Source organism: Hemiscyllium ocellatum, chromosome 50 (assembly GCF_020745735.1).
Source record: "Hemiscyllium ocellatum isolate sHemOce1 chromosome 50, sHemOce1.pat.X.cur, whole genome shotgun sequence".
Taxonomy (NCBI): domain Eukaryota; kingdom Metazoa; phylum Chordata; class Chondrichthyes; order Orectolobiformes; family Hemiscylliidae; genus Hemiscyllium; species Hemiscyllium ocellatum.
The window spans coordinates 1,165,723-1,181,653 of record NC_083450.1 but is presented as its reverse complement, the minus strand read 5'-3'; the positions used below and the strand labels follow the sequence as shown (position 1 = coordinate 1,181,653).

At 66.5% G+C, this 15,931-nt stretch overlaps 1 protein-coding gene across 2 annotated transcripts in view; it reads left to right on the top strand.

Annotated features, from left to right (window-relative positions):
- Positions 1–538: 538 nt before the first annotated feature.
- The window catches only part of LOC132805485 (pleckstrin homology domain-containing family O member 1-like), a 55,396-nt gene continuing 40,003 nt past the window's right edge, over positions 539–15,931 (top strand). For both annotated transcript variants that reach the window (XM_060820586.1, XM_060820585.1), the window contains exon 1: positions 539–910. In XM_060820586.1, the coding sequence (XP_060676569.1) occupies positions 884–910 (27 nt within the window). In that variant the 5' untranslated portion in view covers positions 539–883. The remainder of the gene's footprint in view (positions 911–15,931) is intronic.

Here is a 15,931-nt window from a genome sequence, read left to right as displayed (position 1 = left end):
GACATTGCTCATGCCCAGCTTGGATTGACAGGCCCTTTACTCCGAGCCTGGCTCTCTGTATTTGTCAGGTTGCTTGTCCGACGCTGAGGACCAATGAGCTGAAACTTTATTCAGGAAGATACAGGACAGAAGGAACCCTTGTCTGTCGCCTCACTGCACAGTCAGTTTCCCAGCTCCCGACACCAATCCTCTCCCTGGACACTGTCAGCATCGGACAGACTGCTCCGAATGATAGGATCCTGTTTATCTCCCTGCTAAGTTTTCAATCCTGTCTCCTTTCCACCATCCGGATGGCCTTCACACAACATTCCCCCTGCCCCAAGCGAGCTGCTGCTGTAGCCTGTTATTCCCAGAACCCCTGCCCCTTGTTCAAACAGCCTCCAGTCCTGAGGTTTTGTTTAACATTGGTCAACAAACCAGAAAGAAGGTTCAGCCTGAGGGTCGCTCTGGCTTCACGGCACTCAATGGGTTAATGTCAACTTCCTCTCAGAACAACAAAACTCCACCCCCACCCACCGGCTCGTACAGGGTGAGTTCGAGACAAGGAGCACTGCTGCTCAGTCATTCAGACTGACACCGTGAAGGGAACAAAACAGGGGAATGTAATCCAAGGGGTGCGACCCACTCAGAGCAATAGCCAGAGATACAGACAGAATACACCCAGGCAGCGATGGATCGAGAGAAATAGGATCGAGGAGAGGGACAGCGACTCAGGGAGAGAGAGAGAGACAGAGAGATAAAGGAGTAAGATCAGCGGAACGCAGCGAGGTGGCTACAGACAGAGAAACACTGACAGACTGAGAAAACAGCAGGAACACCCCTCAGTCCCCCACCCCCAGCCATCTCAGCCGGAGCAGGGAGCCAGCGCTGGGGCTGTTGGAGGATGAAGAAGACGCTGCCGAATAAGAGGGTGAGTGGTGCCCAAGGGCCGGGGTCTCTCTCAGAGCTGGACTCCATCTGAGGGGGGGGAGGGGATGTGGAGGTTGCTGGCTCAGAGTCTGGGTCTAGGGGAGTAAGGGGGGGGGGAGTGGAAGAGGTGGAGGAGATGCCTGGTTCTGAGAGCCTGGCTTTGGGGCTGGGGATGGGGCTGGGATGTGTGTCCTGGCCTCGGGCTGGGGTCTGGGTCTGGGGTCAGGGGTCTGAGGCTGGGTCTGGGGTCTGGGGTCTTGGATCTTGGATCTTGGATCTGGGATCTGGGTCTGGGGTCTGGGATCTGGGATCTGAAGTCTGGGGTCTCAGGCTGGGATCTGGGTCTGGGATTTGGGTCTGGGTCTGGGATCTGGGTCTGGGGTCTGGGTCTGGGATTTGGGTCTGGGTCTGGGATCTGGGTCTGGGGTCTGGGTCTGGGATTTGGGTCTGGGTCTGGGGTCTCGGTCTGGGGTCTGGGATCTGGGGTCAGGGAACTGGGATCTGGGGCCTGGGATCTGAGTCTGGGTCTAGGATCATGGGTCTGGGTCTGGGATCTGAGGTCTGGGTCTGGGTCTGGGGTCTGGGTCTAGGATCATGGGTCTGGGTCTGGGGTCTGGGTCTGGGATCTGGGGTCAGGGGTCTGGGTCTGGGATCTGGGGTCTGGGAACTGGGTCTGGGATCTGGGGTCTGGGGTCAGGGGTCTGGGTCTGGGATCTGGGGTCTGGGTCTGGGATCTGGGGTCTGGGTCTGGGATCTGGGGCCTGGGATCTGGGGTCTGGGTCTGGGATCTGGAGTCTGGGTCTGGGTCTGGGGTCTGGGTCTAGGATCATGGGTCTGGGTCTGGGATCTGAGGTCTGGGATTGGGGTTGGGGTCTGGGGCTAGTGTCTGGGTCTGGGGTCTGGGTCAGGGGTCTGGGGCTAGGCTCTGGGGCCTGGGGTCTGGTTTTCTAGGTCTGGGATCTGTGGTCTCGGATCTTGGCCTGGGGTCAGGATCTGGGGCCAGGGTCTGGGGTCTGGTGCCTGGGTCTGGGTCTGGGGCCTGGATCTGGGGCCAGGGTCTGGGATCTGGTCCTGGGATCTGGGTCTTAGCCTGTATTCTAGGGTCTGGGATCTGGGTCAGAGGTCTGGGGCTAGGCTCTGTGGTCTGGGTCTAGTGCCTGGGTCTGGGGTCTGGGTCTGGGGTCTGGTTTTCTAGGTCTGGGATCTGGGTCTGGGGTCTGGGGCAAGGGTCTGGGATCTGGGGTCTGGGATCTGGGGCCTGGGATCTGGGGTCTGGGGACTGGGATCTGGGATCTGGGTCTGGGATCTGGGGTCTGGGGTCTGGGGTCTGGGTCTGGGTCTGGGTCTGGGGTCTGGGACTGGGTCTGGGGCCTAGAGTCTTGGGTCTGGGGTCTGGGGTCTGGTTCTGGGGTCTGCGTCTGGGTCTGGGTCTGGGGTCTGAGTCTGGGGTCTGGTGTCTGGGTCTGGGGTCTGGGGCCTGGGGTCTGGGTCTGGGTCTGGGGTCTGGGGTCTGGGTCTGGGTCTGGGTCTGGGTCTGGGGTCTGGGTCTGAGGCTGGGTCTGGGTCTGAGGCTGGGGCCTGGGTCTGGGTCTGGGGTCTGGGTCTGGGGCCTGGGGTCTGGGGCCTGGGGTCTGGGGCCTGGGGTCTGGGTCTGGGGTCTGGGTCTGAGGCTGGGTCTGGGTCTGAGGCTGGGGCCTGGGTCTGGGGTCTGGGGTCTGGGTCTGGGGTCTGGGTCTGGGTCTGGGTCTGGGGTCTGGGTCTGGGGCCTGGGGTCTGGGGTCTGGGGTCTGGGGTCTGGGTCTGGGGTCTGGGTCTGGGGTCTGGGGTCTGGGTCTGGGTCTGGGGCCTGGGTCTGGGGTCTGGGTCTGGGGTCTGGGGCGTGGGGTCTGGGGCCTGGGGTCTGGGTCTGGGGTCTGGGTCTGGGTCTGGGGTCTGGGTCTGGGCCTGGGGTCTGGGTCTGGGGTCTGGGTCTGGGGTCTGGGGTCTGCGTCTGGGTCTGGGGTCTGGGTCTGGGGTCTGGGTCTGGGGTCTGGGTCTGGGGTCTGGGTCTGGGTCTGGGGTCTGGGTCTGGGTCTGGGTCTGGGGTCTGGGGTCTGGGGTCTGGGTCTGGGGTCTGGGTCAGGGGTCTGGGGTCTGGGACTGGGTCTGGGGTCTGGGTCTGGGGTCTGGGTCTGGGGTCTGGGGTCTGCGTCTGGGTCTGGGTCTGGGGTCTGCGTCTGGGTCTGGGTCTGGGGTCTGAGTCTGGGGTCTGCATCTAGGTCTGGGTCTGGGTCTGGGGCCTGGGGCCTGGGTCTGGGGCCTGGGGTCTGGGTCTGGCGTCTGGTGTCTGGGTCTGGGGCCTGGGTCTGGGGCCTGGGGCCTGGGTCTGGGGTCTGGGTCTGGGGCCTGGGTCTGGGGTCTGGGTCTGGGGCCTGGGGCCTGGGTCTGGGGTCTGGTGTCTGGGTCTGGGGTCTGGGGCCTGGGGTCTGGTTCTGGGTCTGGGGTCTGGGTCTGGGGCCTGGGTCTGGGGTCTGGTGTCTGTGTCTGGGGTCTGCGTCTGGGTCTGGGTCTGGGGTCTGGGGTCTGGGGTCTGGGTCTGGGGTCTGGGTCAGGGTCTGGGGCCTGGGTCTGGGTCTGGGGTCTGGGTCTGGGGTCTTGGTTTGGGATCTGGGGTCTGGGATCTGCGTCTGGGATCTGGTGTTGGGATCTGGGTCTTAGCCTGTATTCTAGGGTCTGGGGTCAGGGATCTGGGATCTGGGGTCTGAGGCTGGGATCTTGGTCTGAACTTGGGATCTGGGTCTGGGGTCTAGGATCTGGGGTCTCCGGCTGGGGCTGGGATATGGGGTTGAGGTCTGGGGCTAGGGTCTGGGGCCTGGGGTCTCGGAACTTGGCCTGGGGTCTGGGTCTGGGTCTGGGTCTGGGGTCTGGGTCTGGGGCCTAGAGTCTGGGGTCTGGGTTTGAGGTCTGGAGTCTGGGTCTGGTGTCCAGAGTCTGGAACTGGGGTCTAGGGTCTGGGCCTGGGTCTGGGTCTGGGGTCTGGGTCTGGGGTCTGGGTCTGGTGTCTGGGGTCTAGGGTCTGGGTCTGGGTCTGGGGTCTGGGGTCTAGGGTCTAGGGTCTAGGGTCTGGGTCTGGGTCTGGGTCTGGGGTCTGGGTCTGGGTCTGGGTCTGGGTCTGGGGCTTGGGGTCTGGGGTCTGGGGTCTGGGTCTGGGTCTGGGTCTGGAGTCTGGGTCTGGGGTCTGGGTCTGGGTCTGGGGTCTGGGTCTGGGGCCTGGGTCTGGGTCTGGGTCTGGGTCTTGGGGTCTGGGGTCTGGGTCTAGTGTCTGGGGCCTAGAGTCTGGGGTCTGGGTCTGGGTCTGGGGTCTGGGTCTGGGGTCTGGGTCTGGGGCTTGGGGTCTGGGGTCTGGGTCTGGGGTCTGGGGCCTAGAGTCAGGGGTCTGGGTCTGGGTCTGGGTCTGGGGTCTGGGGTCTGGGTCTGGGGTCTGGGACTGGGTCTGGGGTCTGGGTCTGGGGCCTGGGTCTGGGTCTGGGTCTGGGGTCTGGGGTCTGGGACTGGGTCTGGGGCCTAGAGTCTGGGGTCTGGGTCTGGGTCTGGGGTCTGGGTCTGGGGTCTGGGTCTGGGGCTTGGGGTCTGGGGTCTGGGTCTGGGGTCTGGGGCCTAGAGTCAGGGGTCTGGGTCTGGGTCTGGGTCTGGGTCTGGGGTCTGGGGTCTGGGTCTGGGGTCTGGGTCTGGGTCTGGGGTCTGGGTCTGGGTCTGGGGTCTGGGGTCTGGGACTGGGTCTGGGGCCTAGAGTCTGGGGTCTGGGTCTGGGTCTGGGGTCTGGGTCTGGGGTCTGGGTCTGGGTCTGGGGTCTGGGTCTGGGGCCTGGGTCTGGGTCTGGGTCTGGGGTCTGGGGTCTGGGTCTGGGTCTGGGGTCTGGGTCTGGGGCCTGGGTCTGGGTCTGGGTCTGGGGTCTGGGGTCTGGGTCTGGGTCTGGGTCTGGGGTCTGGGTCTGGGCCTGGGGTCTGGGTCTGGGTCTGGGGTCTGGGGTCTGGGTCTGGGGCTGGGCCTGGGGTCTGGGTCTGGGGTCTGGGTCTGGGGTCTGGGTCTGGGGTCTGGGTCTGGGGTCTGGGTCTGGGCCTGGGGTCTGGGTATGGGGCATGGGTCTGGGGTCTGGGGTCTGGGATCTGGGTCAGGGGTTTGCGCCTGGGATCTGGGTCTGGGTCTGGGGTCTGGGTCTGGGGTCTGGGGTCTGGGGTCTGGGGTCTGGGTCTGGGGTCTGGGTCTGGGGTCTGGGGTCTAGGGTCTGGGTCTGGGTCTGGGTCTGGGGTCTGGGTCTGGGGTCTGGGTCTGGGGTCTGGGGTCTGCGTCTGGGTCTGGGTCTGGGGTCTGGGTCTGGGGTCTGGGTCTGGGGTCTGGGGTCTGGGGTCTGGGGTCTGCGTCTGGGTCTGGGTCTGGGGTCTGCGTCTGGGTCTGGGTCTGGGGTCTGAGTCTGGGGTCTGCATCTGGGTCTGGGTCTGGGGTCTGGGGTCTGGGTCTGGCGTCTGGGGTCTGGGTCTGGGTCTGGGGTCTGGGTCTGGGGTCTGGGTCTGGGGTCTGGGTCTGGGGTCTGCGTCTGGGTCTGGGTCTGGGGTCTGGGTCTGGGTCTGGGTCTGGGGTCTGAGTCTGGGGTCTGCATCTGGGTCTGGGTCTGTGGTCTGGGGTCTGGGTCTGGGGTCTGGGTCTGGGGCCTGGGGCCTGGGTCTGGGGCCTGGGGTCTGGGTCTGGGGTCTGGTGTCTGGGTCTGGGGTCTGGGGCCTGGGGTCTGGGTCTGGGTCTGGGGCCTGGGGTCTGGGTCTGGGGTCTGGGGTCTGGGTCTGGGGTCTGGGTCTGGGGTCTGGGTCTGGGGTCTGGGTCTGGGCCTGGGGTCTGGGTATGGGGCCTGGGTCTGGGGTCTGGGATCTGGGTCAGGGGTTTGCGCCTGGGATCTGGGTCTGGGTCTGGGGTCTGGGTCTGGGGTCTGGGGTCTGGGGTCTGGGGTCTGGGTCTGGGGTCTGGGGTCTGGGATCTGGGTCTGGGTCTGGGTCTGGGGTCTGGGTCTGGGGTCTGGGTCTGGGGTCTGGGCTGGGGTCTGGGGTCTGCGTCTGGGTCTGGGTCTGGGGTCTGGGTCTGGGGTCTGGGTCTGGGGTCTGGGGTCTGGGGTCTGCGTCTGGGTCTGGGTCTGGGGTCTGAGTCTGGGGTCTGCATCTGGGTCTGGGTCTGGGGTCTGGGGTCTGGGTCTGGGTCTGGGGTCTGGGTCTGGGGTCTGGGTCTGGGGTCTGGGTCTGGGGTCTGCGTCTGGGTCTGGGTCTGGGGTCTGCGTCTGGGTCTGGGTCTGGGGTCTGAGTCTGGGGTCTGCATCTGGGTCTGGGTCTGGGGTCTGGGGTCTGGGTCTGGGGTCTGGGTCTGGGGCCTGGGGCCTGGGTCTGGGGCCTGGGGTCTGGGTCTGGGGTCTGGGGTCTGGAGTCTGGGGCCTGGGTCTGGTGTCTGCGTCTGGGTCTGGGGTCTGGGGCCTGGGGTCTGGGTCTGAGGCTGGGGTCTGGGGCCTGGGTCTGGGTCTGGGTCTGGGATCTGGTGTTGGGAACTGGGTCTTAGCCTGTATTCTAGGGTCTGGGGTCAGGGATCTGGGATCTGGGGTCTGAGGCTGGGATCTTGGTCTGAACTTGGGATCTGGGTCTGGGGTCTAGGATCTGGGGTCTCCGGCTGGGGCTGGGATATGGGGTTGAGGTCTGGGGCTAGGGTCTGGGGTCTGGGTCTGGGGTCTAGGGTCTAGGGTCTAGGGTCTGGGGTCTGGGTTTGAGGTCTGGAGTCTGGGTCTGGTGTCCAGAGTCTGGAACTGGGGTCTAGGGTCTGGGTCTGGGGCCTGGGGTCTAGGGTCTGGGTCTGGGGCCTGGGGTCTGGGTCTGGGGTCTGGGTCTGGGTCTGGGGTCTGGGGCCTGGGTCTGGGTCTGGGTCTGGGGTCTGGGGTCTGGGTCTGGGGTCTGGGTCTGGGGCCTGGGTCTGGGTCTGGGTCTGGGGTCTGGGGTCTGGGTCTGGGTCTGGGTCTGGGGTCTGGTTCTGGGCCTGGGGTCTGGGTCTGGGTCTGGGGTCTGGGGTCTGGGTCTGGGGCTGGGCCTGGGGTCTGGGTCTGGGGTCTGGGGTCTGGGTCTGGGGTCTGGGTCTGGGGTCTGGGTCTGGGGTCTGGGTCTGGGCCTGGGGTCTGGGTATTGGGCCTGGGCTGGGGCCTGGGGTCTGGGATCTGGGTCAGGGGTCTGCGCCTGGGATCTGGGTCTGGGTCTGGGGTCTGGGTCTGGGTCTGGGTTCTGGGGCCTAGAGTCTGGGGTCTGGGTCTGGGTTTGAGGTCTGGAGTCTGGGTCTGGTGTCCAGAGTCTGGAACTGGGGTCTGGGTCTGGGTCTGGGTCTGGGGTCTGGGTCTGGGCCTGGGGTCTGGGTCTGGGTCTGGGGTCTGGGTCTGGGCCTGGGGTCTGGGTCTGGGGTCTGGGTCTGGGGTCTGGGGTCTGCGTCTGGGTCTGGGGTCTGGGTCTGGGGTCTGGGTCTGGGGTCTGGGTCTGGGGTCTGGGTCTGGGTCTGGGGTCTGGGTCTGGGTCTGGGTCTGGGGTCTGGGGTCTGGGGTCTGGGTCTGGGGTCTGGGTCAGGGGTCTGGGGTCTGGGACTGGGTCTGGGGTCTGGGTCTGGGGTCTGGGTCTGGAGTCTGGGGTCTGCGTCTGGGTCTGGGTCTGGGGTCTGCGTCTGGGTCTGGGTCTGGGGTCTGAGTCTGGGGTCTGCATCTAGGTCTGGGTCTGGGTCTGGGGCCTGGGGCCTGGGTCTGGGGCCTGGGGTCTGGGTCTGGGGTCTGGTGTCTGGGTCTGGGGCCTGGGTCTGGGGCCTGGGGCCTGGGTCTGGGGTCTGGGTCTGGGGCCTGGGTCTGGGGTCTGGGTCTGGGGCCTGGGGCCTGGGTCTGGGATCTGGTGTCTGGGTCTGGGGTCTGGGGCCTGGGGTCTGGTTCTGGGTCTGGGGTCTGGGTCTGGGGCCTGGGTCTGGGGTCTGGTGTTGGGAACTGGGTCTTAGCCTGTATTCTAGGGTCTGGGGTCAGGGATCTGGGATCTGGGGTCTGAGGCTGGGATCTTGGTCTGAACTTGGGATCTGGGTCTGGGGTCTAGGATCTGGGGTCTCCGGCTGGGGCTGGGATATGGGGTTGAGGTCTGGGGCTAGGGTCTGGGGTCTGGGTCTGGGGTCTAGGGTCTAGGGTCTAGGGTCTGGGGTCTGGGTTTGAGGTCTGGAGTCTGGGTCTGGTGTCCAGAGTCTGGAACTGGGGTCTAGGGTCTGGGTCTGGGGCCTGGGGTCTAGGGTCTGGGTCTGGGGCCTGGGGTCTGGGTCTGGGGTCTGGGTCTGGGTCTGGGGTCTGGGGCCTGGGTCTGGGTCTGGGTCTGGGGTCTGGGGTCTGGGTCTGGGGTCTGGGTCTGGGGCCTGGGTCTGGGTCTGGGTCTGGGGTCTGGGGTCTGGGTCTGGGTCTGGGTCTGGGGTCTGGGTCTGGGCCTGGGGTCTGGGTCTGGGTCTGGGGTCTGGGGTCTGGGTCTGGGGCTGGGCCTGGGGTCTGGGTCTGGGGTCTGGGGTCTGGGTCTGGGGTCTGGGTCTGGGGTCTGGGTCTGGGGTCTGGGTCTGGGCCTGGGGTCTGGGTATTGGGCCTGGGCTGGGGCCTGGGGTCTGGGATCTGGGTCAGGGGTCTGCGCCTGGGATCTGGGTCTGGGTCTGGGGTCTGGGTCTGGGTCTGGGTTCTGGGGCCTAGAGTCTGGGGTCTGGGTCTGGGTTTGAGGTCTGGAGTCTGGGTCTGGTGTCCAGAGTCTGGAACTGGGGTCTGGGTCTGGGTCTGGGTCTGGGGTCTGGGTCTGGGCCTGGGGTCTGGGTCTGGGTCTGGGGTCTGGGTCTGGGCCTGGGGTCTGGGTCTGGGGTCTGGGTCTGGGGTCTGGGGTCTGCGTCTGGGTCTGGGGTCTGGGTCTGGGGTCTGGGTCTGGGGTCTGGGTCTGGGGTCTGGGTCTGGGTCTGGGGTCTGGGTCTGGGTCTGGGTCTGGGGTCTGGGGTCTGGGGTCTGGGTCTGGGGTCTGGGTCAGGGGTCTGGGGTCTGGGACTGGGTCTGGGGTCTGGGTCTGGGGTCTGGGTCTGGAGTCTGGGGTCTGCGTCTGGGTCTGGGTCTGGGGTCTGCGTCTGGGTCTGGGTCTGGGGTCTGAGTCTGGGGTCTGCATCTAGGTCTGGGTCTGGGTCTGGGGCCTGGGGCCTGGGTCTGGGGCCTGGGGTCTGGGTCTGGGGTCTGGTGTCTGGGTCTGGGGCCTGGGTCTGGGGCCTGGGGCCTGGGTCTGGGGTCTGGGTCTGGGGCCTGGGTCTGGGGTCTGGGTCTGGGGCCTGGGGCCTGGGTCTGGGATCTGGTGTCTGGGTCTGGGGTCTGGGGCCTGGGGTCTGGTTCTGGGTCTGGGGTCTGGGTCTGGGGCCTGGGTCTGGGGTCTGGTGTCTGGGTCTGGGGTCTGCGTCTGGGTCTGGGTCTGGGGTCTGGGGTCTGGGGTCTGGGGTCTGGGTCTGGGGTCTGGGTCAGGGTCTGGGGCCTGGGTCTGGGTCTGGGGTCTGGGTCTGGGGTCTTGGTTTGGGATCTGGGGTCTGGGATCTGCGTCTGGGATCTGGTGTTGGGATCTGGGTCTTAGCCTGTATTCTAGGGTCTGGGGTCAGGGATCTGGGATCTGGGGTCTGAGGCTGGGATCTTGGTCTGAACTTGGGATCTGGGTCTGGGGTCTAGGATCTGGGGTCTCCGGCTGGGGCTGGGATATGGGGTTGAGGTCTGGGGCTAGGGTCTGGGGCCTGGGGTCTCGGATCTTGGCCTGGGGTCTGGGGTCTGGGTCTGGGTCTGGGGTCTGGGTCTGGGGCCTAGAGTCTGGGGTCTGGGTTTGAGGTCTGGAGTCTGGGTCTGGTGTCCAGAGTCTGGAACTGGGGTCTAGGGTCTGGGCCTGGGTCTGGGTCTGGGGTCTGGGTCTGGGGTCTGGGTCTGGTGTCTGGGGTCTAGGGTCTGGGTCTGGGTCTGGGGTCTGGGGTCTAGGGTCTAGGGTCTGGGTCTGGGTCTGGGTCTGGGGTCTGGGTCTGGGTCTGGGTCTGGGTCTGGGGCTTGGGGTCTGGGGTCTGGGGTCTGGGTCTGGGTCTGGGTCTGGAGTCTGGGTCTGGGGTCTGGGTCTGGGTCTGGGGTCTGGGTCTGGGGCCTGGGTCTGGGTCTGGGTCTGGGTCTTGGGGTCTGGGGTCTGGGTCTAGTGTCTGGGGCCTAGAGTCTGGGGTCTGGGTCTGGGTCTGTGGTCTGGGTCTGGGGTCTGGGTCTGGGGCTTGGGGTCTGGGGTCTGGGTCTGGGGTCTGGGGCCTAGAGTCAGGGGTCTGGGTCTGGGTCTGGGTCTGGGTCTGGGGTCTGGGGTCTGGGTCTGGGGTCTGGGTCTGGGGTCTGGGTCTGGGTCTGGGGTCTGGGTCGGGGGCCTGGGTCTGGGTCTGGGTCGGGGGTCTGGGGTCTGGGACTGGGTCTGGGGCCTAGAGTCTGGGGTCTGGGTATGGGTCTGGGGTCTGGGTCTGGGGTCTGGGTCTGGGGCTTGGGGTCTGGGGTCTGGGTCTGGGGTCTGGGGCCTAGAGTCAGGGGTCTGGGTCTGGGTCTGGGTCTGGGTCTGGGGTCTGGGGTCTGGGTCTGGGGTCTGGGTCTGGGTCTGGGGTCTGGGTCTGGGTCTGGGGTCTGGGGTGTGGGACTGTGTCTGGGGCCTAGAGTCTGGGGTCTGGGTCTGGGTCTGGGGTCTGGGTCTGGGGTCTGGGTCTGGGTCTGGGGTCTGGGTCTGGGGCCTGGGTCTGGGTCTGGGTCTGGGGTCTGGGGTCTGGGTCTGGGTCTGGGGTCTGGGTCTGGGGCCTGGGTCTGGGTCTGGGTCTGGGGTCTGGGGTCTGGGTCTGGGTCTGGGTCTGGGGTCTGGGTCTGGGCCTGGGGTCTGGGTCTGGGTCTGGGGTCTGGGGTCTGGGTCTGGGGCTGGGCCTGGGGTCTGGGTCTGGGGTCTGGGTCTGGGGTCTGGGTCTGGGGTCTGGGTCTGGGGTCTGGGTCTGGGTATGGGGCATGGGTCTGGGGTCTGGGGTCTGGGATCTGGGTCAGGGGTTTGCGCCTGGGATCTGGGTCTGGGTCTGGGGTCTGGGTCTGGGGTCTGGGGTCTGGGGTCTGGGGTCTGGGTCTGGGGTCTGGGTCTGGGGTCTGGGGTCTAGGGTCTGGGTCTGGGTCTGGGTCTGGGGTCAGGGTCTGGGGTCTGGGGTCTGCGTCTGGGTCTGGGTCTGGGGTCTGGGTCTGGGGTCTGGGGTCTGGGGTCTGGGGTCTGGGGTCTGCGTCTGGGTCTGGGTCTGGGGTCTGCGTCTGGGTCTGGGTCTGGGGTCTGAGTCTGGGGTCTGCATCTGGGTCTGGGTCTGGGGTCTGGGGTCTGGGTCTGGGTCTGGGGTCTGGGGTCTGGGTCTGGGTCTGGGGTCTGGGTCTGGGGTCTGGGTCTGGGGTCTGGGTCTGGGGTCTGCGTCTGGGTCTGGGTCTGGGGTCTGCGTCTGGGTCTGGGTCTGGGGTCTGAGTCTGGGGTCTGCATCTGGGTCTGGGTCTGTGGTCTGGGGTCTGGGTCTGGGGTCTGGGTCTGGGGCCTGGGGCCTGGGTCTGGGGCCTGGGGTCTGGGTCTGGGGTCTGGGGTCTGGGTCTGGGGTCTGGGGCCTGGGGTCTGGGTCTGGGTCTGGGGCCTGGGGTCTGGGTCTGGGGTCTGGGGTCTGGGTCTGGGGTCTGGGTCTGGGGTCTGGGTCTGGGGTCTGGGTCTGGGCCTGGGGTCTGGGTATGGGGCCTGGGTCTGGGGTCTGGGATCTGGGTCAGGGGTTTGCGCCTGGGATCTGGGTCTGGGTCTGGGGTCTGGGTCTGGGGTCTGGGGTCTGGGGTCTGGGGTCTGGGTCTGGGGTCTGGGGTCTGGGATCTGGGTCTGGGTCTGGGTCTGGGGTCTGGGTCTGGGGTCTGGGTCTGGGGTCTGGGTCTGGGGTCTGGGGTCTGGGGTCTGCGTCTGGGTCTGGGTCTGGGGTCTGGGTCTGGGGTCTGGGTCTGGGGTCTGGGGTCTGGGGTCTGCGTCTGGGTCTGGGTCTGGGGTCTGAGTCTGGGGTCTGCATCTGGGTCTGGGTCTGGGGTCTGGGGTCTGGGTCTGGGTCTGTGGTCTGGGTCTGGGGTCTGGGCTGGGGTCTGGGTCTGGGGTCTGCGTCTGGGTCTGGGTCTGGGGTCTGCGTCTGGGTCTGGGTCTGGGGTCTGAGTCTGGGGTCTGCATCTGGGTCTGGGTCTGGGGTCTGGGGTCTGGGTCTGGGGTCTGGGTCTGGGGCCTGGGGCCTGGGTCTGGGGCCTGGGGTCTGGGTCTGGGGTCTGGGGTCTGGAGTCTGGGGCCTGGGTCTGGTGTCTGCGTCTGGGTCTGGGGTCTGGGGCCTGGGGTCTGGGTCTGAGGCTGGGGTCTGGGGCCTGGGTCTGGGTCTGGGTCTGGGATCTGGTGTTGGGAACTGGGTCTTAGCCTGTATTCTAGGGTCTGGGGTCAGGGATCTGGGATCTGGGGTCTGAGGCTGGGATCTTGGTCTGAACTTGGGATCTGGGTCTGGGGTCTAGGATCTGGGGTCTCCGGCTGGGGCTGGGATATGGGGTTGAGGTCTGGGGCTAGGGTCTGGGGTCTGGGTCTGGGGTCTAGGGTCTAGGGTCTAGGGTCTGGGGTCTGGGTTTGAGGTCTGGAGTCTGGGTCTGGTGTCCAGAGTCTGGAACTGGGGTCTAGGGTCTGGGTCTGGGGCCTGGGGTCTAGGGTCTGGGTCTGGGGCCTGGGGTCTGGGTCTGGGGTCTGGGTCTGGGTCTGGGGTCTGGGGCCTGGGTCTGGGTCTGGGTCTGGGGTCTGGGGTCTGGGTCTGGGGTCTGGGTCTGGGGCCTGGGTCTGGGTCTGGGTCTGGGGTCTGGGTCTGGGCCTGGGGTCTGGGTCTGGGTCTGGGGTCTGGGTCTGGGGCTGGGCCTGCGCTCTGGGTCTGGGGTCTGGGGTCTGGGTCTGGGGTCTGGGTCTGGGGTCTGGGTCTGGGGTCTGGGTCTGGGCCTGGGGTCTGGGTATTGGGCCTGGGCTGGGGCCTGGGGTCTGGGATCTGGGTCAGGGGTCTGCGCCTGGGATCTGGGTCTGGGTCTGGGGTCTGGGTCTGGGTCTGGGTTCTGGGGCCTAGAGTCTGGGGTCTGGGTCTGGGTTTGAGGTCTGGAGTCTGGGTCTGGTGTCCAGAGTCTGGAACTGGGGTCTGGGGTCTGGGTCTGGGTCTGGGTCTGGGTCTGGGGTCTGGGTCTGGGGTCTGGGTCTGGGGCCTGGGTCTGGGGTCTGGGGTCTGGGTCTGGGGCTGGGCCTGCGCTCTGGGTCTGGGGTCTGGGGTCTGGGTCTGGGGTCTGGGTCTGGGGTCTGGGTCTGGGGTCTGGGTCTGGGCCTGGGGTCTGGGTATTGGGCCTGGGCTGGGGCCTGGGGTCTGGGATCTGGGTCAGGGGTCTGCGCCTGGGATCTGGGTCTGGGTCTGGGGTCTGGGTCTGGGTCTGGGTTCTGGGGCCTAGAGTCTGGGGTCTGGGTCTGGGTTTGAGGTCTGGAGTCTGGGTCTGGTGTCCAGAGTCTGGAACTGGGGTCTGGGTCTGGGTCTGGGTCTGGGGTCTGGGTCTGGGCCTGGGGTCTGGGTCTGGGTCTGGGGTCTGGGGTCTGGGTCTGGGGCTGGGCCTGGGGTCTGGGTCTGGGGTCTGGGGTCTGGGTCTGGGGTCTGGGTCTGGGGTCTGGGTCTGGGGTTTGGGTGTGGGCCTGGGCTCTGGGTATGTGGCCTGGGTCTGGGGTCTGGGGTCTGGGATCTGGGTCAGGGGTTTGCGCCTGGGATCTGGGTCTGGGTCTGGGGTCTGGGTCTGGGTCTGGGGTCTGGGGTCTGGGGTCTGGGGTCTGGGGTCTGGGGTCTGGGTCTGGGGTCTGGGTCTGGGGCCTGGGTCTGGGTCTGGGTCTGGGGTCTGGGGTCTGGGTCTGGGTCTGGGTCTGGGGTCTGGGTCTGGGCCTGGGGTCTGGGTCTGGGTCTGGGGTCTGGGGTCTGGGTCTGGGGCTGGGCCTGGGGTCTGGGTCTGGGGTCTGGGGTCTGGGTCTGGGGACTGGGGCCTAGAGTCTGAGGTCTGGGTCTGGAGTCTGGGTCTGGTGTCCAGAGTCTAGAACTGGGGTCTAGGGTCTGGGCCTGGGGTCTGGGGTCTAGGATCTGGGTCAGGGGTCTGCGTCTGGGATCTGGGCTCTGGTGCCTGGGTCTGGGGTCTGGGTCTGGGGCCTGGATCTGGGGCCAGGGTCTGGGATCTGGTCCTGGGATCTGGGTCTTAGCCTGTATTCTAGGGTCTGGGGTCAGGGATCTGCGATCTGGGGTCTCCGGCTGGGGCTGGGATATGGGGTTGAGGTCTGGGGCTAGGGTCTGGGGTCTGGGTCTGGGTTTGAGGTCTGGAGTCTGGGTCTGGTGTCCAGAGTCTAGAACTGGGGTCTAGGGTCTGGGTCTGGGGTCTGGGTCTGGGGTCTAGGGTCTAGGGTCTGGGTCTGGGTCTGGGTCTGGGGTCTGGGTCTGGGTCTGGGTCTGGGTCTGGGGCTTGGGGTCTGGGGTCTGGGTCTGAGGTCTGGGGCCTAGAGTCTGGGGTCTGGGTCTGGGGTCTGGGTCTGGGTCTGGGGTCTGGGTCTGGAGTCTGGGTCTGGGTCTGGGGTCTGGGTCTGGGGTCTGGGTTCTGGGTCTGGGTCTGGGTCTGGGTCTGGGGTCTGGGTCTGGGGTCTGGGTCTGGGTCTGGGGTCTGGGTCTGGGGTCTTGGTTTGGGATCTGGGGTCTGGGATCTGCGTCTGGGATCTGGTGTTGGGATCTGGGTCTTAGCCTGTATTCTAGGGTCTGGGGTCAGGGATCTGGGATCTGGGGTCTGAGGCTGGGATCTTGGTCTGAACTTGGGATCTGGGTCTGGGGTCTAGGATCTGGGGTCTCCGGCTGGGGCTGGGATATGGGGTTGAGGTCTGGGGCTAGGGTCTGGGGTCTGGGTCTGGGGTCTAGGGTCTAGGGTCTAGGGTCTGGGGTCTGGGTTTGAGGTCTGGAGTCTGGGTCTGGTGTCCAGAGTCTGGAACTGGGGTCTAGGGTCTGGGTCTGGGGCCTGGGGTCTGGGGTCTGGGGTCTGGGTCTGGGTCTGGGTCTGGAGTCTGGGTCTGGGGTCTGGGTCTGGGTCTGGGGTCTGGGTCTGGGGCCTGGGTCTGGGTCTGGGTCTGGGTCTTGGGGTCTGGGGTCTGGGTCTAGTGTCTGGGGCCTAGAGTCTGGGGTCTGGGTCTGGGTCTGTGGTCTGGGTCTGGGGTCTGGGTCTGGGGCTTGGGGTCTGGGGTCTGGGTCTGGGGTCTGGGGCCTAGAGTCAGGGGTCTGGGTCTGGGTCTGGGTCTGGGTCTGGGGTCTGGGGTCTGGGTCTGGGGTCTGGGTCTGGGGTCTGGGTCTGGGTCTGGGGTCTGGGTCTGGGGCCTGGGTCTGGGTCTGGGTCTGGGGTCTGGGGTCTGGGACTGGGTCTGGGGCCTAGAGTCTGGGGTCTGGGTCTGGGTCTGGGGTCTGGGTCTGGGGTCTGGGTCTGGGGCTTGGGGTCTGGGGTCTGGGTCTGGGGTCTGGGGCCTAGAGTCAGGGGTCTGGGTCTGGGTCTGGGTCTGGGTCTGGGGTCTGGGGTCTGGGTCTGGGGTCTGGGTCTGGGTCTGGGGTCTGGGTCTGGGTCTGGGGTCTGGGGTGTGGGACTGTGTCTGGGGCCTAGAGTCTGGGGTCTGGGTCTGGGTCTGGGGTCTGGGTCTGGGGTCTGGGTCTGGGTCTGGGGTCTGGGTCTGGGGCCTGGGTCTGGGTCTGGGTCTGGGGTCTGGGGTCTGGGTCTGGGTCTGGGGTCTGGGTCTGGGGCCTGGGTCTGGGTCTGGGTCTGGGGTCTGGGGTCTGGGTCTGGGTCTGGGTCTGGGGTCTGGGTCTGGGCCTGGGGTCTGGGTCTGGGTCTGGGGTCTGGGGTCTGGGTCTG